Source organism: Rutidosis leptorrhynchoides, unplaced genomic scaffold (assembly GCF_046630445.1).
Source record: "Rutidosis leptorrhynchoides isolate AG116_Rl617_1_P2 unplaced genomic scaffold, CSIRO_AGI_Rlap_v1 contig189, whole genome shotgun sequence".
Lineage (NCBI taxonomy): Eukaryota > Viridiplantae > Streptophyta > Magnoliopsida > Asterales > Asteraceae > Rutidosis > Rutidosis leptorrhynchoides.
Genome location: NW_027266438.1, coordinates 17,135 through 41,637, shown reverse-complemented (window position 1 = coordinate 41,637; position 24,503 = coordinate 17,135). Strand labels below are relative to the sequence as shown.

General features: G+C 39.5%; 2 protein-coding genes and 1 non-coding gene across 3 annotated transcripts; 2 read left to right on the top strand and 1 right to left on the bottom strand.

Moving 5' to 3' along the window:
• Window positions 1-2,570: 2,570 nt before the first annotated feature.
• LOC139881734 (uncharacterized mitochondrial protein AtMg00860-like) lies at window positions 2,571-2,966 on the top strand. Its single transcript, XM_071866156.1, has one exon. It carries the CDS (start codon window positions 2,571-2,573, stop codon window positions 2,964-2,966), a length of 396 nt encoding a protein of 131 aa, XP_071722257.1.
• A 9,820-nt stretch (window positions 2,967-12,786) lies between these two features.
• On the bottom strand, window positions 12,787-16,516 carry LOC139881733 (uncharacterized). The gene is made up of 7 exons (XM_071866155.1): window positions 16,289-16,516; window positions 15,841-16,001; window positions 15,375-15,721; window positions 14,670-15,155; window positions 14,428-14,480; window positions 14,291-14,344; window positions 12,787-13,581 (listed from the first exon to the last, which is right to left on the bottom strand). The coding sequence occupies exons 1-7, from the start codon at window positions 16,514-16,516 to the stop codon at window positions 12,787-12,789; spliced, it is 2,124 nt and encodes a 707-aa protein (XP_071722256.1).
• Window positions 16,517-16,588: 72 nt separating this feature from the next.
• Window positions 16,589-16,698, top strand: LOC139881740 (small nucleolar RNA R71). Its single transcript, XR_011771751.1, has one exon. It is a non-coding gene; the product is annotated as a small nucleolar RNA R71 (small nucleolar RNA).
• Window positions 16,699-24,503: the final 7,805 nt, after the last annotated feature.

The following is a 24,503-nucleotide window of genomic DNA, read 5'->3' as shown; positions in this document are numbered from 1 at the left end:
TAGATGTTATCGAAGAAAATGGGACTTGGGGCCTCGTAAAAAGGCCTGGAAATGTCTCTATTTTGGGTCTCAAGTGGGTATATAAGCTTCAACTGAATCCCGATGACAGCGTAAATAGATACAAAGCAAGGTTGGTGGTAAAGGCTACGCGCAAATGTATGGTGTTGGTTATGGTGAAACATTTGCGCCGGTAGCAAGGTTCGATACAATTCATTTGTTGTTGGCGTTGTCAGCTCAAAATGGCTGGTTTGTGCATCAAATGGATGTCTGATACTGCATAGGGGCTTTTAGGTAATTTGGACTATGGAGTCTTAGGTGTCTTCGGCTTAGGACTGAATAGGTACATGCAGCGGCTCCATCCCCTTTGCGAGGCCATGAGCCCTAGGGCACGGATATCGCCGGTCTCGTCCTCCTTAAGAGGTCGTAAGCACCCAAAGTCGTGGTCCCTACTCTGGATAGGTCACTTTCACAAGTACTGAGCATCCAAGAAAATCCTAAAAGCTCCCCTATATAAAGACCCATCTCAGATGTCCAGAAGATATAACATTCGTGAGAGACACACAAGAGATTATGGTCACTTTCTTACTCTAGAAGTCGGACACTTCCCTCTTTAGATTCGAGAACCTCCACGAGGCCCTCGGCTTCGTGGTGAGCCTTGCAGGCTAGCTCCAGGCCGTAGACGCTCAAATACTTCTCAACCTCCATTCTATTCTAAGTCATTCAAACCTAACTCGAAGACTAATCGAAAGAAAGCGCGTGCTCTCCACTTCTATCTCGTCTCAACGCAACGAAACATTGGCACCGATCGTGGGGAGTTCGTGAAAAGTTACCTTATTTTGCATTCGGGTAACTTCCTTCATAGGTCTATCAGACTTACTATTACTATTCTACCAGGATGAGGACCAAGTCCGTTATTGTTCAGCTTGATCCTAAACCTGAAACCATGCCATTTGCTGCTCCCACCTCGACCAGAAATGGTCGCCGCCGGAATAGAAATAGGAGATCTTCTTACGCTCCTTCTAAGGAGCCGAACAATACTTGCATTAGGATTACAAATCTCGAACGGTATGCACATGGGAAAGCACATGATAATAACTTGAGTTACTCCTCTAGCTCTTTTGGAGGAAACCCGCACACTACGGCGAATAGACAGCTAGCTGTGACTCCATTGACCCCATGCAGCACTCCTCCTGCTATGATAGAGTCGAGACATCATGCACAGCCAGGTCTTAGCTTCCTCAAGACTGGAGGCACAATACATATGCTAGAGGAATGTAACGAACCGGCCCCAATATCACGGTTAAAGAGAAAGGCCTATGTCGACACTGGTCGCGTAACAGCACCTGGCACAGCCCTGGATTTTTCGGAGGAGGACTTGGAGGGTATCCAGTTCCCACATTTGGACCCGCTAGTTATCTCAATGATGATAGCCAACACACCGGTCAGAAAAGTTTTGGTGGATGACGCAGCTCCATTAACGTCCTTTACCATCCCACATTCTAGGCTAGGGGCCTGGCAGACGTACATCTGTCACCGTTACCAAGGTCGATATATGCTGTTAACAGGATCGAAATCCCTAGTAGAGGCCAGATCCGGTTCCCTGTGACCCCTTGGGACCGGGGCTCACAAAGCCCTGCAGATGATCAATTGGTTGGTCATAGAAGGTCTAATAGAATATGATGCAATTTTTGAAAGAAAAGGGATATCATCCTTCTTCGGCGTAGCATCTTTCCTCTACCAGGCCTTTAAGTTTCCTACTTCTGATGGTATTTGTACTGTTCGCAACGCCCAAGCCGAAGCTAGAAAATGTTAGATGGCCACTTTAGAGTCGATAGAGCACAAGGAGTTCGTTGATTTATTGAAGAACGCTTCCCTCGTACAGCTGAGAACAATCACTGCATCAGGGTTTCCATGTCGAGCCCCTAGATAATCCTTAGCTGTGCACTTCAACACCAGTGATGATTTCACCACGCCCCGAGCCAAGCCAGTTGAAGACCCGGTACCAGTTCGGATTCATCCGACCGACCCCAAGAAGTTAACCATGATAAGCTCCAAACTCAAAGGGAATATTCTAGATGAAATAATATAGTTCTTGCATACAAATGCTGACGTCTTCGCATGGACAACCGAGGATATGCTGGCATCGATCCTTCAATGATGGTGCATCGACTCAGTGTCGATCCTCCAGCAAAGCTGGTGAAAAGCAGAAGAAAAGGTCGTATGCCTCAGATAGACAGGCTGCCATCGCCCAAGAGGTAGATAAGCTCATGAAAGTAAAATTCATCGAGGAAATCAAAAACCCCGTTATGGTAAAGAAAAACAATAGGAAATGACGGATATGCATCGACTTTCATGACCTCAATGCCGCATGCCCCAAAGATCATTATCCTCTGCCTAGGATAGTCATCTTAATAGACGCGACTGTCGGTCACAAACTTCTCAGCTTCATGGACGCCTCCTTCAACACGGCTACAATCAAATTTTAATGTTGCTATCCGATGTGCCCAAAGTCTCCTTCAACACGGACAGAGGTCTATACTGCTACGTAGTCATGCCCTTCGGCCTCAAGAATGCTGGGGCCACATATCAAAGGTTGGGGACCCCTTATCGGCCATAACATGGAAGTGTCCGTGCATGATTTGGCTCAATCATTCGCTATTCTCCGAAAATATCAAATAAAGCTAAACCCGACAAAATGCGCTTTCGGCATAAGGTCCGGAAAATTTCTTGGCCTTATGGTCTCTCAAAGAGGGATTGAAGCCAAACCTGATAAGATTAGGGCCGTAATGGGAATGGCAGAGCCGACCAGCATCAAAGAAGTGCAGAGACTCACCAGCAGGATCATTGCCCTTGGCCTCTTCATGTCCAGGGCCGGAGATAAATGCCTCCCATTCTTCAACTCCCTCAAAAAGGCCTTCAAATGGACTCCTGAATGTCGGGAGGCTTTTTTGGAGTTAAAACGATAATTGGCTTCACCTCCCCTCTTGGCAAAGCTGAAGGAAGGAGAGCCCCTATTTATCTACCTCGTCGTCTCGTCCGTAGCCCTTAGTGTCGTCCTGGTGAAAGCGGAAGGCCGGGCTCAAAAGCCCATGTATTACATCAGTAAGGTCCTCCAAGGGGTTGAGGTTCGTTACTCCAGAATCGAGAAATTCGCACTGGCTTTAGTTATAGTTTCTCGAAAGTTGAGACCGTATTTTCAGGCACACTTGATCCGGGTACTTACTGAGCAGCCCCTTAGGAACATCCTCCATGAATTCAAATCTAGTGGCCGCATGATTAACTCGATGGTCGAACTGGGCAAATTTGATATATCTTATCACTCTCGGCCATCCATCAAAGGCCAGGCTCTAGCAGACTTCATTGTAGAATGCACCATTCTAGAAAGAGAATCGGAAACAGTCGATGCCGAGGGAACCTCAGCTAATCCTTATATGGTTCTGGGATCTGAGGGAGCCCCGGATGAAGAGTGTTGGCCATTATGGCGCTTCAAACCAGTCAGAAAATGGAGCTAGAGTAATCCTATGTAGTCCTGATGGCTTTAAGATAGAGTACACTCTAACTCTAGACTTCGTCACCACCAACAACGAGGCCGAGTATGAAGAAATATTTGTCGGCCTCGCCCTCACCAGAAGACTTAGGGCAAAGAGGATTCGCGTCCACATCTATTCACTGTTGGATGTAAACCATATATCCGGGGATTATGCAGCCTGAGAGCCAAGGATGGCTAAATATTTGGCTATAGTAAGAAACTTACTTAGCCAGTTTGAACGGTCATGGGTAGTCCATGTGCCGAGGGAAGATAATAACGAAGTCGACCTCCTGACAAAGCTCGCCTCGAGGGATCTTGAAGAATTTGATAGGCCCGTCTACATTGAAGAGTTAGACTCGACATCCATTGACAGGCCGGTAGTGGCCCCCATACATCAACAAGCAAATTGGATGACTCCCATAATAGATTACATCTCGTAAGGCATCATCCCAGACGATCCGGACAAGGCAAGACGGCTAGCACGTAGAGCCGCCTATTATACCATCCTCGATGGAAACTTGTACAAACGCTCGCTCTCATTACCTCTACTCAAATGTCTGACACCGAACGAAGCCGAATCCACACTTAAGGAAACCCACGAGAGAACTTTTGGCCAAGACTTGGGAGGTCGTGTAACACCCCGATTATTTATTAATTAGACGTAGAATTCCAATTTATCATCATACATGCATTTATCATATAATAATATTCATGATCAGATTAAACTATATCGTAACATGTTACGAATTGTTATAACTTTATATTATATGGAGATAAAGACTAAATTGTAATTTAGTAAACTTGGAAGTAAAACTAATTAACTAATCAAAATGTGGGGATGTTTTTAGATTTAGTGGAATCTCATGTTTCTATACACTTCCACCCAACGGTGGAAGTTTTTCACTTAAAAAGAAAAACAAACTTAATTAATTAGGAAAGAGATGAAGGAAGCTTTGTGACAAAGGGAGAAACATTCAAAGAAAAGAAAGAAGGTTGTTTGGTTTGAGAATGGTCAATTAGTTTGAGATGGGTCTCCGAAACTCTATTAGATCAAAGATGATGGCTTTGAGATTACCTTCTTATGCTGAAGTGGTAGATAGAGCTTTACTTCTTGAAATTGATGACAATGACAGAAGAAAGGAGTAAGACCAACAAAAGAAAGCCAAGAAAGGTAATAATTTTCATGGTGGTTTTTGGGTTGTGGCAGGTCGAGCATTAGCCTTGAAGATTATTTGCCAACTATCAAAAAGGATTCAGCATAATATGTGAGGCAATGCGAGGCCTGTCAAAGGTTTGCACCCATTCCCCGCCTACCAGCCGAAAACCTTGCGTATATCCTATCCTCAATGTCCTTCGATGTGTAGGGAATCCATATTGTCGTTCCTCTACCCCCATCCAAATGCCAAAAGAAATGGATTATAGTGGTTGTGGATTATTTCACAAAGTGGGTCGAAGCTGAAGTCGTACCTACCATCACCGAGCGTCAGATTGAATGCTTCGTATGGGTTAACATCATAACTCACTTCGGCCTCCCGAGAGTGCTCATATCCGACAACGGCACACAGTTCACAAGTGACCGATTTACTTAGTTCTTAGAGTACTACCGCATTGAAGGCAGGTTTACGTCCATAGCACATCCTTCAGCCAACGACCAAGTTGAAGTCACTGACAAATTGTTGATGAAAGGGATAAAATAGAAACTGCTGGAAATGCAGGGAAAGAATTTGTCGGATGAATTCCCTAAAGTAATGTGGGGATACAGAACCACTTGCAAAACAACGACTGGCGAAATGGCATTTCGACCGACATACGGCACTGAAGGCGTAATCCTATTGGACATTGAGCTACGTTCATTCAGGATACATTGCTACGAAATCGACTCTGTGGACAACGCCGAAGGACTAAGGCTTAACCTCGCCCCAATTGGGAAAGCCCCTATTAGATTGCCCGAGTATCGTGACCCGAATCCTATCGCCTCGAGACCATGGAAGGTGAACTCATCCTGAAGAGCTGACATGCAACAAACCTCTGCGCCAACTATCGATGAAGCCGGAGGAGTAATCCCGGCTTCTCCTTAGCTAAGAAGCCCACTATTTGGCCCTTTGAGGCACATTTTGTAAGAAGTCCTATCAGGCATTAAGTTTGTAAATTAACTATGTGTAAGTCCCATGAGTGGCATCATTTATATTACTTAGAGAAGAATGGTGGGGACCGAAGCCAGGATGAACATAGACCATGAGTTTTAGTCTGTTTGGCTTGCACCCCAAACTAGCCCCGTTGGGCCACAATACTAACAGGTGAATTGGAAGGATTTCGGTGAACATAGACAAGGAAAGAGGCAATCCCCCAAGCGAGCGACGCCATCTTTAGTCTTAGCCAATCCGCCATGGAGGGAGGCCAAGTTCTTTCGAATTGTTAATCTAAGCATCTATAAAGTACCTCAAAGACGGGAAACAAGATACGGCGGCCGGCAGTTGATCCTTGTCCGCCAAAGTTGATTCAGTACTGGCGACACCGCTAATCTTTAAAGAAGCCGAGCAAAGAGATTGTTAACTCCCAAATACGTTATCATTTACACTCTAATTTTGTCATTGTTTTGTTTGTTCTTGTGCAAATAGTTTCGGTTTTCAATTAGTTTTCTTTATTTGTTAGATTTTACATTTGTATTTTCTTTTTATGTTGTGAATGCAGGAATTAGGGTTTATTTTCAATGGTTTGAAGTGCTTTTGAACTTAACGAAGTGATCGTCGCATTTTGAGAACTTAAAAGAAGAATTGTAGTTTGCTGAAGCCACACGAAACCCACGCATATGTGGGAGTTCTGCGTGAGTTGACGGAAGTAAGCAAGACCCACACATAATCCCACGCATACACGTGGGATTATGCGTGGAGGGACAAAGATTTTCACACATAATGTGTGGGACGACGGGCAAAAGACAAACGCACGCATAACCCACACATATGCGTGGGGTTATGCGTGGACACTATGACAGAATTTTCTGGTTTGATTAGGAGTATTTATTTCGCACTTTAAACCTTATAACTATAAAAGGCGAAACCCTATTCTATTAGAGATAATTTTGAGACATCTTGAGATCCATTCTACAACTCTGAAGCAAGGAGATTGTGACAATTGAAATACTTAGGTTAATTTCTTAATTCTTCTTTATGTTGTTAAACTTTAACTCTTGTTCAATGGAATCCTGTATGAACTAAATCCCCTTGTCTAGGGTTTATTGATGAAGCAGTTGCAATCCATTATGTTGTGATTTATTGTTATTTTTATTAATCGATTCGTAGTTTGCTTTTCTTAAATTGAACTTAATGCTTTAATTTGCCTGATCAACAAGTTAATTGAATGGTTATCTTTATCAAAACCTGAGAATAGTGAGACTAAGATTAGAACTTGTTTAACAAATAACTTATTGAACTTATGTTCTATTTGTCGACAAAGGTAGGAACATAGCTAGTTGACTAGTTAATCTAGCCTTGACACGAATTGAGAACTTAATGCAATTAGGGTTAGTTCCCACACATTCGGAAGACATGGTCGTTTAATCCTAATTAGGGGCATAAGCCAAGGGTCGGAAGACACTTATGAACAATTGTGGGTATTGGGAGAGCAAACGTGGATTCGTAAACTCTAGATGCTTTATCATTAATTGTCTCATTCATTTAATTGCTTTGCTATTTTATTGCTTTAGTTTAGTTACAAACTCTCACATTAGATTCTGTCTGAACAATAGCCGAATTTCGGTTGCTAACAAATTAATTTTGATATCAATGTTCCAACAGTCTAGTTTTACTTCATCGAGGTTTTGCATCCTAGAATATTGCAACAACACGTTCATACTCATGACACATTATTCGTGGGCAGATCCTAGTCCCAAATCCACATGCTTATAGTACAGTTAGGTGATAAACTAAAAGCGAATACATCGCCCTATCTCATGCCTAATTACCCTCTCGCTGCAACACTCCCCCTAAACTCTAGTAGTGCTTTCTAGAGCTCTTCTCTAGTATATTACTTCAACTAATGATAACGCCTAAAAACATTATCATTTACGCTCCGATTTTGTCACCGTATTGGTCGTTCTTGTGCAAATAGTGTCAGCTTTTAGTTAATTTTCTTTATTTGTTTGATTTTATGTTTGTATTTTCTTTTTGTGATGAGAATGCAGGCATTAGGGCTATTTTTTAAGGTTTAAAGTGCATTTGAACTTTATGGAATCGTCGTTGCATTTCAAGGACTTAAAGAAATATTGAAGTTTTCAAGACCGATGCATAACCCACGCATAAGCGTGGGATTATGCACAGACGGACAGAAAGTCTCACGCATAATGCGTGGATCTTGCGATAGTCCTACGCATATGCGTGGGATTATGTGTGGCAGGACAGACAGTCCCATGCATAATGCATGGGAAATGAACGAGATAAAGAAAGTTCTATGCATAACCCACACATATGTGTGGGATTATGCGTGGATGCGACGAATGATTTCCTAGATTGATTTCTTTGATGTTCTTTAAGTGCTAAAAATGGAGTCCTAAACAAACTACGAAATCAGTCATCGCATCCACGCATACGCATGGGTTATGCGTAGAATTTTTCTTTATCTCGTTCGTTTCCCACGCATATGCGCAGGTTCCACGCATTATGCGTGGGACTTTCTGTCCTGCCACGCAAAATCCTACGCATATGCGTGGGTTATGCGTGGATTCTGCTGATGTCCGTCCATAGTCCTACCCATATGCGCAGGATCCACGCATTATGCGTGGGACTTTCTGTCCGTCTGCACATAATCCCACACATATGTGTAGGTTATGTGTGGGACTTGAAAATTTCAATATTTCTTTAAGTTCTTGAAATGCGACGACGATTCCATTAAGTCCCAATGCACTTTAAACCATCGAAAATAGCCCTAATTCATGCATTCTCATCACAAAAAGAAATACAAACATAAAATTAAACAAATAAAGAAAAATAACTAAAAGCCGACACTATTTGCACAAGAACGAACAATACGGTCACAAAATCAGAGCGCAAATGATAACGTTTTTAGGCGTTATCAAATACCCCCACACCCGAACTTTGCTCATCCTCGAGTAAAATAGTGAGAAAACAAAGAAAAGAAAACAAGCAAGAATGACAAGAGTGGGCATCAGTAAAACCTCAGTGAAGGAAAAGATTACCAAAAATATTCATTAAGCATCCCTTGACTCAAATGCGACTCATGCAAATCTACCTAAATATGCAATACAACCTAAAACATGTCTGGAAGTATAGTTATTATCAAGTCATCGAAACCCCGTTATCGTGCAATGCAAGCATGACATATATGCTAGCTAATCCACAATCATGCACCATCAAAAAGTGAACTCCTAGCTGAAATCACGATTTGAATTAGATGAACACTTAATCTCTCAATATTTAATTAGTCAATTCACTCACAACTCACAAGAGATTACTTTTTTTCCTCACGAACTCGTGCACTCAACATTTATTTCAGTAAAAGGGTTCATCCCTACGCAAAAGTTTCAGTATATCAACATAAAATTCGAGTTATGCAATGCTCATGAGGATGCCAAATGCTAGTCTTTCATCACAATTTCCACTAATACAGCAACACAATCATAAGATCAAGAAGGTCTTTGGCTTCCGGTTGTAACGTAGGGTCAAGTGTTTGGAAAAGTTTGGCTTATAAAGGTTTGAGGTCTCTAAATCTTATGTGCCACACTCACATCCTAATGCATCGATGCCCCAATTACTTCAGATTTTCAAAGCAACCTATACAAATGACTACCCGACACTCAAAGAGCACCTACACTACCCGAAATTCCTCAACTTAGACAATGTCAATACTTCATAAGAACAGAATTACTAAGCTCTTTTATTTATAGTATTTTCCTTTTTCTCTTTTTCCTTTTTCTTTTATTTTCGGATTTTGACCCTTTTTTTTTTTGTCAAGAGCTCAGTAATTTCATACAATAATTTTTAGGAGCATGGCATGGTCTTTTCTTTGTTCTATCCACATACATAACAATCCCCCAAATTATACTCTCAATAGCACATAAGACATTAAAATAGGGACTTTGGTTAGTACACAGAGAGAGGCTTTGGCTTGTAATAAGGTAGTCAAAGAAGTGGTCAAGCTCAAATTGTCTCACTAATGATCATATGTTAGGGTGGCTTTTTGGATATAATAGCTCAAACCTAATTTGCCTTCTATCACATCCTAAGATTGCGTTATCTCAAATATCATTTCAAAAGCAAATCAGACCCATTTAGCATTCAACTCATGAAAAATCCTAATTTTCAAGATTTTAATCAGGCAGAGCATCGACTTTTCTAGGCATAACTCAAACTTTATATCTCAATCCTACTCATTAAGCACAGTTGCATCATAGCATGAAATTAGTTCAGTTTCAACAATCATCCAGTACACTCATGCATCATAACTAGCATTTCTTCCTTATTCAAGTTCAGTACATTGCATTTCAAACGATACCATCGACTTCTTAACTCAAACCACATTCCACACATGCGACTCAAACAAATGAACATAGAAAATGCAATGCAATAAGCGAAAAAGTAAAAACTATACTAAAGACAAAATAAGTACAACTAACCTTGGAGCTGATCACTTATCGGGATCAGCTCCCTTTTGTCGGAAATACTCCTCAGGTTCATAAGGAGCTTGAAGAGGGCTCACAACATCACGCTCCTCATCGATTCGCGCCAAGAAGAGAGTCTCGAGTTTAGCTATGTTGCGAAAAGATTGCTGACCGAGATAGCCAGAGTAAGATATGCGGTCCGCAATAGACCATTATCCTTGTGGAGGAGCTACCCCTTAGGAGGAGGAAGCCCCATGTGCCGGTTGATCGGCTTGAACATTCCCCTCATCATCATTATTATTACATACATCCCTTTACCCAAATGTAGAACAACACTCTGGGTTTTAATGGTATCACTCCTTATCTCTTCTACAGCCTTATTACGACAAAGAGCTGTAATTAGACCCCCGAAACCAATGCTTTCCCTTAGGCATGTGCAAGATCTTATTACGAATGACTCGTCCCACATCTATTGATTGCCCTATAAAAAGACAATAAACAACCTTGGCTCGATCCTTTTGGACCTCACTCTCGTTAGAACAAGGCATGAGTCGAGAAACAACAAAACGATGAAGCAATTTTGGAATATCTTTAAAAGAAGAAGCATGCATCCACTTCCTTTCACCATCCTTAACTTTCCAATTACCATCATCAACTGTTTCACAAAGCACCGCAGCAATTTCATCCCAACTTATCTCTAATCGGGACAAATCATCATCACAGTTGTAACGTGGAACATTAAGGGCGGTATTAATGGTCTTACGATCATAGCTAACCGATGTCCCTCGGACCAACTCTAAGTCAAATTTGTTCGTAGGATTCAAGTTAGCATAGAATTCGCAAGCCATTGTGAAATTTACCTTTTCTTCCTTTTCATAGACCCAATCCCAGTTCTGGTCAACAAAGATAGCGTTGAAGGCAGCATGGTTTCGGACGTCATTCTCGACATCCTTCTCAACGATGAGGCTCCTTTTCATAAGCAACTTGAATCACTCTCTGGCATCTTCGTTGACGAATCGACCAATGCTTTGGCGAGAAGTAGAGGCGGCATTCTTTGTATGAGCCATTGTGAAAACTATAAAATATCAAAAGCAAAACACACAAACCCAAACACAAGTAATAACCACAAGTTTACAATCCTAATTCTCAGCTCCAACTAAGTCAAATTTCAACAAAATTAAAGGTTTAGAGTTGAAGATATAGCAAATACAAACCAAATTGAACTATTTCTTGAGTTATTGCTTCGAGTTGGACGATTATGATCGTTGGATTGAAGCTCGTGAACAGTGGTCGGCGAAGGAGAACAAGTTCGTGGTGGAGACGAATGGCGACTTAATTCCGGTAGTTCTTGTCTATGGGAGTGAAGAGAATTTAGGGATTTTATCCTGATCTGAAGTGAAATGACCAACTTACCCCTTGCGATTTTGAAATCCACGCATATGCGTAGAACCCACGCATCATGCGTGGGACTTTTTAGTCCGCAACGCATAATCCCACGCATATGCGTGAGTTTCGCCCGTTCTCGGTCTGCTCTCCGACGCATATGCGCAGGTTCCATGCATATCCGCAGGTTCCACGCATCATGCATGGGACTTTCTGCCTTCCCACGTATATGCGTGGGTTATGCATGGCTCCGCCAATTTGCAGCTTTTCCACTCATATGCGTGAGTTATGCGTGGCCTCTCCAAAAATCTGTAAGTTTCTACAAAACTTCAAAACAACCGGTTAGTAATACCTATTCAAAACCAAAAATAAAACATAGTAAGAAAAGAAAACAATGAATCAAAAACAGAAACAAATGATAGGTTGCCTCCCATCTAGCGTTTGGTTTAACGTCTTTACAACTCAACGGGATTGAGGATTTACTCAGCTAAAGTGATCGAACTCTCGATTTTATCGAAACTTCAGCCAAGATAAAGCTTAAGTTCTTGCCCGTTTACCATGAATGTGCATCCCGAGTGCGGTTTCTGTACTTCAACCGCACCATGATCCTTCACCGTCATAACTTTGGATGGCCCGGACCACCTGGATTTTAACTTACCTGGAAAGAGCTTAATCCAAGAATTGTAGAGTAAACTAGTTGCCATGGTTCAAAGTTGCGGATGATAATGCGCTTATCGTGCCACCGCTTCGTTTTCTCCTGTAGAGCTTAGCATTCTCATAAGACTAATCGCGAAACTCCTCCAACTCATTGAGTTTTAAGAGCCATTTTTCGCCGGCTGCTCCTGAATACATGTTGAGCTTCTTGATTGCCCAATAGGCCTTGTGTTCTAACTCAATTGGTACGTGACACACTGATAAGTATTTTAAAGGCAGTTCTATACGCCCATAATGCATCATCCAAATTCATGGACCAGTCCTTCCGAGTAGTACCAACAGCTTTCTCCAGAATGCGCTTGATTTCCCTGTTAGACACTTCAACCTGTCCACTAGTTCGGGGGTGATAGGCAGTTGGGACCCTATGTTTCACATTATACTTATTAAGCACAACACTAAACAACCTATTACAAAAGTGCGAACCACCATCACTGATAATGGCTCGCGGGGTTCCAAATCTTGTAAAAATGTTCTTTTTAAGAAAGCTCGCCACATCTTTATCATCATTCCTTAAAGTGCAACTGCCTCCACCCATTTAGATACATAATCAATACCAACAATAATGTATTGGTTTCCTAAAGATGGAATGAAAGGCCCTATAAAAGCTGATTCCCCAAACATCAAAAATTTCAACCTCCAGGATAAAATTCAAGGGCATTTCATTCCGTTTAGAGATATTACCTATTCGTTGGCACCTATCACATCTCTGCACAAAAGCATGTGCATTCTTGAATAGAGAGGGCCACCAGAAACCACTTTGAAGCACCTTTGTTGTCGTCTTGTCACTTCCAAAGTGTCCACCATACGATGTAGATTGACAATGGTATAGAATACTATCAAACTCCTCCTCCGGAACACATCGTCTAAGTAGTTGGTCACCGCATCTCCTTAACAAGATGGGGCCATCCCAAAGGTAACTCTTGCAATCATGGAGAAACTTTCTCCTTTGTTGGTTAGACAAATCAGAGGGCAGAATACCACCTGTAACGTAGTTCTCATAAGCTGCAAACCACGGTAAAGAATTGACTATGAGCACTTGCTCGTCCGGAAAGGCATCATTGATTTCTTGCTTGTCCTGTACAACCTCACCGTTTTCTAGCCGAGAGAGATGATCGGCTATTTGGTTTTCTATCCCCTTACGGTCCTTTATCTCCAGATCAAATTCTTGGAGAAGCAGGATCCACCTGATTAACCTTGGTTTTTCGTCTTTCTTCTCCATCAGGTAGCGAATTGCAGCATGGTTGGTGTAAACTATCACCTTTGTATCGACCAAGTAAGCCCGGAAGTTCTCAAATGCAAACACTACAGGTAGCAACTCTTTCTTAATGGTTGTGTAATTTTCCTACACACCGTTGAGAGTTTTTCTAGTGTAGTAGATCGAGTGGAACACCTTGTCCTTCTGTTGCCCAAGCACAACTCCTACTGCATAGTCACTAGCATCACACATAATCTCAAAAGGTAAAAGTCCAGTCAGGAGCAATAATAATAAGAGCATAAATTAATCTCTTTTTCAGATCATTAAAAGCAATCATCCAGGCCTCATCAAATTTAAATTTCACATCTTTTTCTAAGAGATTGCATAATGGTTTAGAAATTTTAGAAAAATCCTTAATGAATCTCCTATAGAAACATGCATGTCTTAAAAAGTTTCTAACTCCTTTCACAGTTTTAGGTGGTGGCAATTTTTCAATAATCTCAATTTTAGACTTATCCACCTATATACCTTTCACGAAAATAGTATGGCCCAATACTATACCTTCTTCCACCCTGAAATGATACTTTTCCCATTTTAGAACCAAGTTAGTCTCTTCACAGCTGGCGAGCACTAATTGCAAATGAGCGAGACATTGATCAAAACCATCACCATGGACTGAGAAATCATCCATAAATACCTCCATGATTCTTTCGACCATGTCTGAGAAAATCGCCAACATGCACCATTGAAAAGTGGCGGGTGCATTGCATAGACCAAAGGAAAGCCTTTTGAATGCAAAGGTCTCGTAGGGACAAGTGAAGGTAGTCTTAACCTGATCTTAGGGAGCAATGGATACCTGATTAAAACCAGAAAAACCATCTAGCAAGAGAAATATTTCTTGCCCGCTAGCCTGTCAAGCATCTGATCAATAAAAGGTAAAGGAAAATGGTCTTTCCTAGTTGCCTTATTCAGTCTTCTATAGTCCATACACACCCTAATCCCGATAAGAGTCCTAGTTGGAATTAGCTCATTATTCTCATTCTTAACTACAATCATGCCACCCTTTTTAGGAACACAATGCACATGTCTTACCCACTCACTATCAGAAATAGGATAGATAATACCTGCGTCAAGGCAATCTCACTCCTTACGTTTTCTTGCATGATGGGATTTAAACGCCTTTGTTGGTCAACATAAGGTTTTAAACCCATTCTCAATCTTTATCTTGTGGGTACAGAATAAGAGACTGATTCCCTTGATGTCGGCTACAGTCCAGTCGATGGCTCCTTTGTGTTCTCGAAGGACTCTTAACAACTTGTCTTTCTGTAATGGGGTTAGAATTGCGGAAATAATGACCGACAATGTCTTAGATTTGCCTAGAAAGGCGTACTTGAGATGTTCAGGTAACTGTTTAAGCTCTAAGACAGGTGGTTCCTCCATAGAAGGTTTAGGAGCTTTATAACCCTTGAAACCTAATTCAAGGGGCACATTGTTCATCAACCTCCTATATTTCAGATCCACAACGTCGAGATCCTCTTGATCCTCATAAAAAATAAGAGCCAATTCAAGAGGATCTTTCGGGTGAGTTTCGAGACACTTACCTTTGGCTTCCCAAACAAGTGAGTTGATCATTGAGCATTCTTCAGGCTTGTTTGGATGTTTCATGGCTTTATAGATATTGAGGACAATCTGCTCATCATTCAGCCGTATCGTGATGTCCCCTTCAGCAACATGAAATATGGCACGATCAGTTGCCAAGAAAGGTCTCCCCCATAATGAGAATTAGGGGAACATTTTGATCGACCTCGTAATCCAGCACTACGAAATCTATAGAAAAAATAAAAGTACCAACCTGCACGAAATATCCTCCAAAATGCCCTCGAGGTGAGTAATAGACCGGTCAGCTAATTGTAGTGTTATTATAGTAGGACTACACTCACCCAGGCCCAATTTTTCAAACACAGACAATGGCATAAGGTTAATGCTAGCTCTTAAATCACAAAATGACCTTGTGAAAAACAAATTACCGATCTTGCAAGAGATAGTAAAACTACCCGGATTTTTTAGCTTAGGCGGTAATTTGTTTTGCACAATGGCCGAATAGTTTTCACTTAAAGCTATTTCTTCATGGTCAAGAAATTTCCTCTTCTTGCTTATCATGTCCTTAATGAATTTTGCATACCCTAGAATTTCCTCAATAACTTCTACCAAGGCGGTATTAATGTGGACTTGTCTAAGTAAGTTAAGAAATTTCTTGAACTTACCGTCTCCTTTCAGTTTCTGCAACCTAGCCGGATATGGGACCAATGGCACAACTTGCCAGACCGGTGTTTAGCTTCTTTCTTATTCTCGACTTTAAATTGTTTACCTGTCTCCTTTTTAGGAGTCTTCTATTCTTGCAACAACATTTTTTCATTATTAGAAACTAAAGCAGGTGGAGAGCTTACCTCCTCTTTACTATTGCGCAGTGTTATGGCTTGACACTGCTCGTTCTTCTTATCCCTGGGATTTTCCTCCGTATTTCTAGGCAAAGTCCTAGGTAGTCTCCCATTAATCTGAAGAGACAACTGCCCAATTTAATTTTCGAGATTCTTTATGGCAGCTCCATAACTGGCCTCAGTTCAGGCCATAAAGGACATCATCATATCCTTCATCTCATCATTACTGGTTTCCTTCTTGGCCAGTTATTCAGGGGGAATCGGCCGTTCTATAAACCAGGTGGCGGTAGTGCTTGTGGCCTTTGGAAATGAGGTTGGCCAACTGGAGCAGGTTGATTTCTCCACCTAAAGTGTGGGTGGTTCTTCCAACCTTCATTGTATGTATTAGAATAGGGGTTAATGTCCCCCTTACGTACGTAAGGGCAACAATCGTCCGCATGTTCACCCCCATACCTGCTACCCACAACAGGTAAACAAGATACATCATTAACATTAGGATTATTTACCTGCCCCTGGGTCAAGGTCTGGACGTGCTTGGCGAGCAACGTCATCTGTGCAATTAAGGCGATCATGGGATCCACTTCGTGAACCCCTGCAACATTTTTTAGAATTTCCCGCTCATTGCTCCATGAGTTGGCTGCCATCGTGTCCAAAAGCGCGTAACCTATTGTGTAAGGTTTCCATTATAGAAGGTTGAAATGACTATCTCATTTGGCATCCCATGATGTAGGCACTTCCTCGGCAATTCCTTGAACCTCTCCCAAGCCTCGTGGAGAGATTCACATACATAATGTGAGAACGATAGAATCTCGTTCCTCAACCGGTTAGTCTTAACTGGAGGAAAGAATTTATGCAAAAATTTATCGGCTAGATCATTCCATGTAGTAACTGAATTAGCCGGCAAGAAGTTAAGCCACAACTTACCTTGTTCCCTTAAGGAGAATGGGAATACTTCCAACCGAATAGCTTCATTAGTTACCCTATTCTACTTAAAGGAACTGCAGATATCTAAAACGTTAGAGAGGTGAACACTCGGGTCCTCAGAGGAGTGTCCACTAAGCAAACCTGCATCCTGCAGCATTGTGATCATGATCTGCTTGATTTTGAAATTATTAGCCTCCATGGTAGGGCTAACAATGCATGAGGCAAAGCCGTCAAGTTTAGGCATAGAGTATGCCTCAATCGGTTGTTCTTGGCCAGCCATAGGAACTTGTCTAGCGTGATTCTCTCTCAAGAGTCAATGCAAAGTTCTTTTTGGCTCATGATATGGTTCAACTAAATCTCCTGCAATGCGAGTTCGTCGCATAAACTAGAAAACCTAGCTACAAAACTTCAAAGAACACCGTTACGCAGCACCGTTCTACAAAAGAAAATTAAATAAAATTAAAATGACAGAAAATAAAAATAAAGTCTGAGCCAATAAGAATCCCTACTTCTAATATTAGTTTAGATCCTAGGGTTGATGAAGCGTTTACAATATAAGATGTTTTGAGATTAATTGTCATTCCTTTCAATTGATTCATGGGTTTACTTTTGTTAAATTGTTCTTAATGCTTTAATTTACTTGATCACCAAATTGATTGAATTGTTATCTCTATCAAAACCTAGGAATAGTGAGATTGAGATTAGAACTTGTTTAACAAATAATTGATTAGACTTAGGTTTAATTTGTCAATGAAGATAGGAATACAACTAGTTGACCAATTAACTTAGTCTAGATACGAATTGAGAACTTAATGATATTAGGATTAGTTTGTACACATTCGGGAGATATGGTCATTTAATCCTAACTAGGGGCATAAGCCAAGGGTCGGAAGACACTTATGAACAATTGTGGGTGTTGGGTAGTGAAGTTAGGAATCAAGAGATTGGAATTGACATTAATCATGCATTGAGTATAGTAAACGTGGATTCGCAAAACCCTAGATTTCCACCATTAATTGATTACATCTTGTTATTTAGTTTTACATTGTCTTAGTTTAAAATCAACAATCACCATTGCGATTTGTCTGAACAATAGCTGAATTTTAATATCTAGTACATAGTTCATTTACTCCACGATTCCCTAAGATCGATAATCGGACTTCACAGTCCTATTACTACTTGAGACGACACGTGCACTTGCTTGTAAGTGGTTTTAGCCCAACAACTAACACCAGTTAGCTCTACGTCCTCTTTTCACTCAACTCTTCAGTAAGAAGTTGAGGTTCAAGATAGTAGAATATGTCTTTACTCTACCGTTTGAGAATCAGCAAGGTTGTGCAATAAGGAGAAGAGTTCCTCTCGATGAGCTTTTTAGATCTAGATTATGTCAACTTGTTTGTGCAACCAAGAAATGAGATAGAGATCGCCTATTTATAGGCAACACAATGAATAATCATGCCGTCTTTTTACTTAGTTGTTCATTGTGATATGAAGAAATTTTATTTGATCCATATGAATTAACGAGAAAGAGAATTTTCTTACAACTTACTTAGCCATTAGATCGATTTGTATGTGCTTTTGAGTTGTTGATTAAGAGTAACCAAATCCTTGATCTTCTTGAAACTAGTTTAAGTTGATGTTAATCGTAGATTAAGGTTTTGATATGTGTGACAGTACTAAAGTATAATCCTCTGAAAAAATTCTCCCCAATTAGTATAAACTAAAATTGTCCCAAATAAAATTTTCCGAAATGAGATTAAACTAAAATTGTCCCAAAAAAATTATATCCTTAAGTACGAGAATAAACTATTCTATATTCTTCAGCTAAATACCGGGGGCATATAACCATAACTTGTGATGACTTGATTCCTTTGAAAAGAGGATACATAAGCAACATAAAGATTTTATATCTTGAGTACAGACACAAAAATAAATAAATTCATTTTTTTCATCACAAAAGAAAGAAGGAAAATGCGAGCAACAAAGAAGAAGAAGAAGATAACAACCTCGACCAAAGCTGAAGACAAAAAGGGGTTTCAACACTCGCCTGCTTAGACACTCCAAAGAAATTAGTAGTTCGCAGCCAAGTCTTGAAAAGGGGCATCTGTAGACTTAGAAACTTTGACAGCCAATGAGGCCTTGACCAGTCCAATAAGAGCTTTTATGGACTACATCCAAAGATGGAGGACACTTAGCATCAATTGCAAAGCTATAATTACCGAAGCAAAAGCAATAAAGATGTGCATCCAATGAATGATTTATATCCTTCGACGAAGCCTAATAATTTTCAAGACCAAATCCTTCACCGACTTAGCGGCTCTTGCTCATGGAATTGAAGAAACGGTGATAAGTGACAACTCCCAACAAATTGAAAATGGCTTTCAAGAAGAAAGCGAGTCGGACTCCTCAACAAACGAAGAATGAAACTCAAACCTCCTGAACATCAGAGGATAAATTGTTCAACAATCTCTGTAATGAGGATAAACTAAAATTTTTAAAATTCCAACCTCATAGGAAAGAGGATAAACTGTTCAAAATCTCCCTAAGTATGAGAAAAAACTACTTAAACCCTCAGCTAAATGTTGGGGCATCATTGAACTACAAAAAGACTTGATTCCTTGTAAGGATATGTAAGAAGTTTGGCGCCAAATGCCGAGTTCAGTCACATGACCACTAAACACTATGTAACAAGTAATATTAAATTATCAAATAAGCACTCTGCAACGAGTATAAACTAAACTTTTCAAACAAATACTCCGCGATGAGTATATACGAAAATGCCCGAATTAATTCTCTACAACGAGTATAAACTAAATTATCCATATTAATACTCTGCAATAAGTATAAACTAAAATCTATGACGGAATTCTTCTCAATGAGTAGAAATTAAAATTGCTCAAAATCAAATTCTCCGAATTGAGATTAAACTAAAACTTTCCCAAACAAATTATCTCCTAAGTACAAGAATAAACTACTCCATACTCTTCGGCTAAGTATTAGGGGCATATAACCTAAACTACGTGATGACTTGATTCCTTTGAAAAGATGATACGTAGGCAACATAAATATTTTATATCTTGAGTATAGTCATAAAAATAAATAAATTCAATTTTTTCATCACGAAAGAAAGAAGAAAAAGGCGAGCAAAAAGAAGATGAAGATAACAGTGTCAACCAAAACTGTAGACAAGAGGGGTTTCAACACTCACTGCTTAGACACTCCAAAAAAATTTGTGGTTCGCAACCAAGTATTGAAAGGGGGCATCTGTAGGCATTGAAACTTTGAAAGTAAATGAAGCCTTGATACGTCAAACTGGGGTTTAAAATAACTAAATCGAAACCCTATCGCAACCTTAACCCGGTGTGAAAATGGAAGTACAGTGCAAGCCGAATTTTGATAAACTCTAGATTTTAAAGTTTATTACTTCTTTGTACTTGGGGTTTTATTAGTAATTCGAGTGTATGGGTTTATTTTAGTCGTTATTATGTTTGTTTTTGTTTTTGTTAAGTGTTTGCAGGTGTTTAGGGCGAAATCGAGTTAATTTAGGTACATTTGGAGCTAAATAGAGCGGGAGGACTAAATAGATTATCGAGTAGAAGTCGCAAGACGAAGATGGAGAAAGAAGTGTCGCCCCGCGATAGAGTGACAGGGACTCCTCGAAAATTGAAGAAATCATGTCGCCCCCGCGGCACTAGAACTTCTGAAGCAGTTGCCCCTGCGGTAGTCGGGCGACTCAGAAAAAAAAATATCAATGACACTAAGTGCCGCCTCGCGATGCTTCTAACAAAAAAATCCCAAAATTTCCTGTTTTCGACTAGGTTTTCGTTTTAAGTATAAATAGACATGTAGAATAGGATTTTGAACATATAGAGAGGAGCTGAGAGAGAGCTAATTGTTGGGATTTCTTTCGTTCTTCATCATTTGAATATTGTAATTATGCTACTCTCTTATAAGTTTACTATGGTTATGCGTAGCTAAACGCTTTGTTTTAGGGCTTTAATGGATCTACAATCTAATTGATGTTTCTTACTTAGTTCCATGTTTAATCTAGTCACTAAATTCTGATATTCTATATTGTGTTCTTAATGCTTTCTTAGACTTGATCACCTTAGGAATTGATTGATTATCCTTAACAACAAAACGAAAGTGTGAGTTTTGGATTAGAACCTGAATGTTAGAATTGCAAGTTTAATGTATTCACAGAGATGATGAGTTAATTGCTGTTAGCATAGACATATAGCTAATAGACTTGCGAACTTAGCTCAATATAGCACTCACTGCAATTGCTTTACCTTCTAATACCATAGACATATAGGGTTAGAGTAAAGTGATTAGGGTTAATTGACATAGACATATGCTTTTAACTGTTAATGGGTATTGGGTAATTGGAATGATATGACGAAACTAAGAATGAATTTTGTAGGAACATCGATCATGGTTATAGTGAAGTTGAATCCTCTGGAAACTTCTCATCTCTGATATCACTTGTTACTTTATTTGCTTTGTCTTAAAATTACATGTTATTTACTTTAATCACGGTTCAATTTAATAGTTTGACCAAGTCCGTAAAGGGTTAATACCGGTGTCTTGTAGTTGCTGAAACACATTTCTTTATGGGATTGACATTCTTTCTTACCATTAAATTACTTGTGGCGACGTGTACACTTGCGTGTGGAATTTAGCGCAACAAATTTGACTTGGGCCTCTTCATAAAAGTTATAGATCTTTTTTTAAGCTTTCCAACAAGCCTTAGATCAACCCAGTCGAATTTATACATCACAAGATATCAATATTTGACGAAAGCTGACTTAAGTTTGACGAAGACCGCCATATACTTAATTAAATGGATTTTTAATTAATTTCGATGTTAGTGGCACACTATTATTATAAAAAAATGGTTTAAGCCCAAATTAATGAAGAGATGGCGTGAGTAGTAGCATGCATTGCCGTGGACTTCAATTGTATTACTGCTTTGTGATTTAATTAATTTTTTTATATCATACAATAACCTACCTATTCCACTCTTCCTGAAGTCGAACTCATGACCTCCCGAAAGAGAAAACGCCTTAATCATTGAGCTACATTCTGATTGGCGTGATTTAATTAATTAAGATAATATTATGTTATCTTATTATTATCTTATTTAATACAAGTGATAATACACTTATATTTAAATACTAAGAATAATAGTCAACCACGACTTGGTCGAATGGTTAAGGCATCCACCTCCCTCCTTGAGGTTGAAGGTTCGACTCCCGGTGAGAACATGTCAAAAAAAATACTAAGAATAATATGATATTATCTAATTAATATAAAGTTTAAATCTAATTAATATAAAGTTCAAATGATATGGATTGATGAAGAGTTGTACTTCTTATTCGCCAAGTCATTTCACCACCATAAATAGGGATTTTGACAAGGAGCCAAAGGAAGAGGACGTCGTTACGCTATCGGAATTCGGCCGCTTCGCATAAACCTCAAAGGCACAAGTGAACTAAATTTCACGGCAAAGAAGATGAAGGTTAGCTAGTGAAGAAGTTGAAGGTAAGCTAGTGAAGATCAAAGGATCAAACAGTCGTGAATTCCTACAATTTTTTTGTAAAGTTAAATTAATTATTTTATTCGTGTTTACAGATTGGCGACCATAGTGGGAGGACACTACCTTTCATCATTCACTAGTTAACCCGATATCCAACACGATGACCAAAGGCAAGCCTAGATTAATCCGAATGGCGAGATTCACGCCCAAGGCTGTCCCTAATAATATATTTGAATAATTGTCACTTTGAAACTTTTTACACATACCAATATCACTAATTCCAATGCATAAATTATCGTTACTTTACAATTCTACCATTTCTCTCTACCTAAAATTATTAATTATTTGTATGAGAAGAGTGTGTAAAGAAAGTTAGTGGAAAGATAAAAAAATATATATTGAAATTTAAAAACGTCAATTATTTAAAAACAGAAGAAATCATAAAAAACGTCATCTATTCAGATGGAATACATTTTTTAATACCATCAAAAATTCAACTTGTGATACTTTATGTCGGATGGAGAGAATAATAAATAATATTTTTTTTCCATTATTAACGATTTCGTTACGTCCACGTGGTCGGAGGGAGATTTAGTTTTTAATTAATTAAAAATGACAATGGCACAAAAGAAGCAACTGGATGTCAGCTTAGGCGTGCATCGTTGAGCAAACTAAAGCTGGTGAGTCATCATCATTCATATTTGTACCCTGCAAATCTCAAGGGTCCCCTAAAGCGAATGTAGCCAATTTTCACTTTCCTAAACTCAAATTTAGCGAATCAAAGTCGAAAAGGAAATGTTTGTGTTGTTAGTTGGTGTGTGCCATATAAAGTCGTGCATATAATACAAGTTTGTGTCTAATAACAACTGAAAATAAAAGACAAAAGCTTTAACTTGTGCATATTTTTGGATTTTGCAACTCAGAATACAATCACAGCTCTTAAATGATGTGTAGTTTTGTGTTGCTTATATATAGAGAGCTTATCCCTTGTGGGTTTGTTTAAAGCTTTTTTCTTTTTCTCTTTTTAGATTGGCTTAGTGATGTAAATTCTGTGATGAGTTTTGCAATCTCTTGAAATCTGTTCACATTTTTTAGTTAAGTATTTTTTGAGTGGTTTTGTGCTGTGTATTTGTTGTTTCCTTCCTTGTATTTTGGGTATTAGGTTTTGTTTTTGCTTATTGGTTACACGGAGAGTGGCTTCTGTTGACTGTCTTTGAGACTACAAGTTGATTTTGATTTGGGGTTTTTATTTTAGCATCATAACAGCCCATCATCAGAATAATACCAATGATCATGGGATTCTTTGTTTAACCTGATAATAGTTAATGTGATATTTTTGAGATATTCTGATAGATTCATCAGATTTCATTTTGATTCTCTTTCTTTCTCTGATAGACTTAAGACACAAAGAGAAAAGATTTAGATGCTTGTTGTCTACCGTTTGGTGGTTTCTTCAACTGTTACCGAGATGCTGTTTTTCCGTTGCAGGTTTTCTAAACTTCAATGGAAAGGATATATATAAAAAATACTACTACTACATTGAGTTGCATGTGTTGGGTTTGGAACTTGAAGCATTAAAGTATTCCTAGTGGTAAGTGAGAATCAAATCCTTTTAAAAATTAATTAAAGGGGAGGTAGACAAAAGTAGCAGAGTAATGAGATAAAAGAAATAGTGTAGGAGGATGGAGTCAATTTTGTGCTTGTGAGTCTGATGAATATGTCTCCTTGGCTTGCTGGAAATGACCGCACTCTTTGGGCTTTGCTTCCCTTCAAGGAAACAAGCTCTCTGCCATTCAAGAGTTTAAAATATTAGTCAAATCCATTCTCTCTCTTACTCGGACTCAGTCCACACACTACCTTGATTTCTGTTAAGATTTGATGCTCTCCTCGTTTCAGCATATATCCTTTAGCATCTTTCAGATCTCTCTTTCTCAACGGTCTTGAGGAGGCCTATATAGTAAGTTACATTTCACAAGTTTGGTCCCCACAGACACTTTTGGGCGTTCCTTTCCTTTTGAAGGAATTCTCTCCTCGATCGGAGTAGTCGAAAAGTGGTGCATGGGAAGGTGAAGCATATATAACTCTCAACAGGGATTGGTTGAGTAGTAGAAAAGAATCTCTTTTTTCATGCGTTGGAAGCGGTGGAGGTTTTCTTTTTTGTTGTCAAG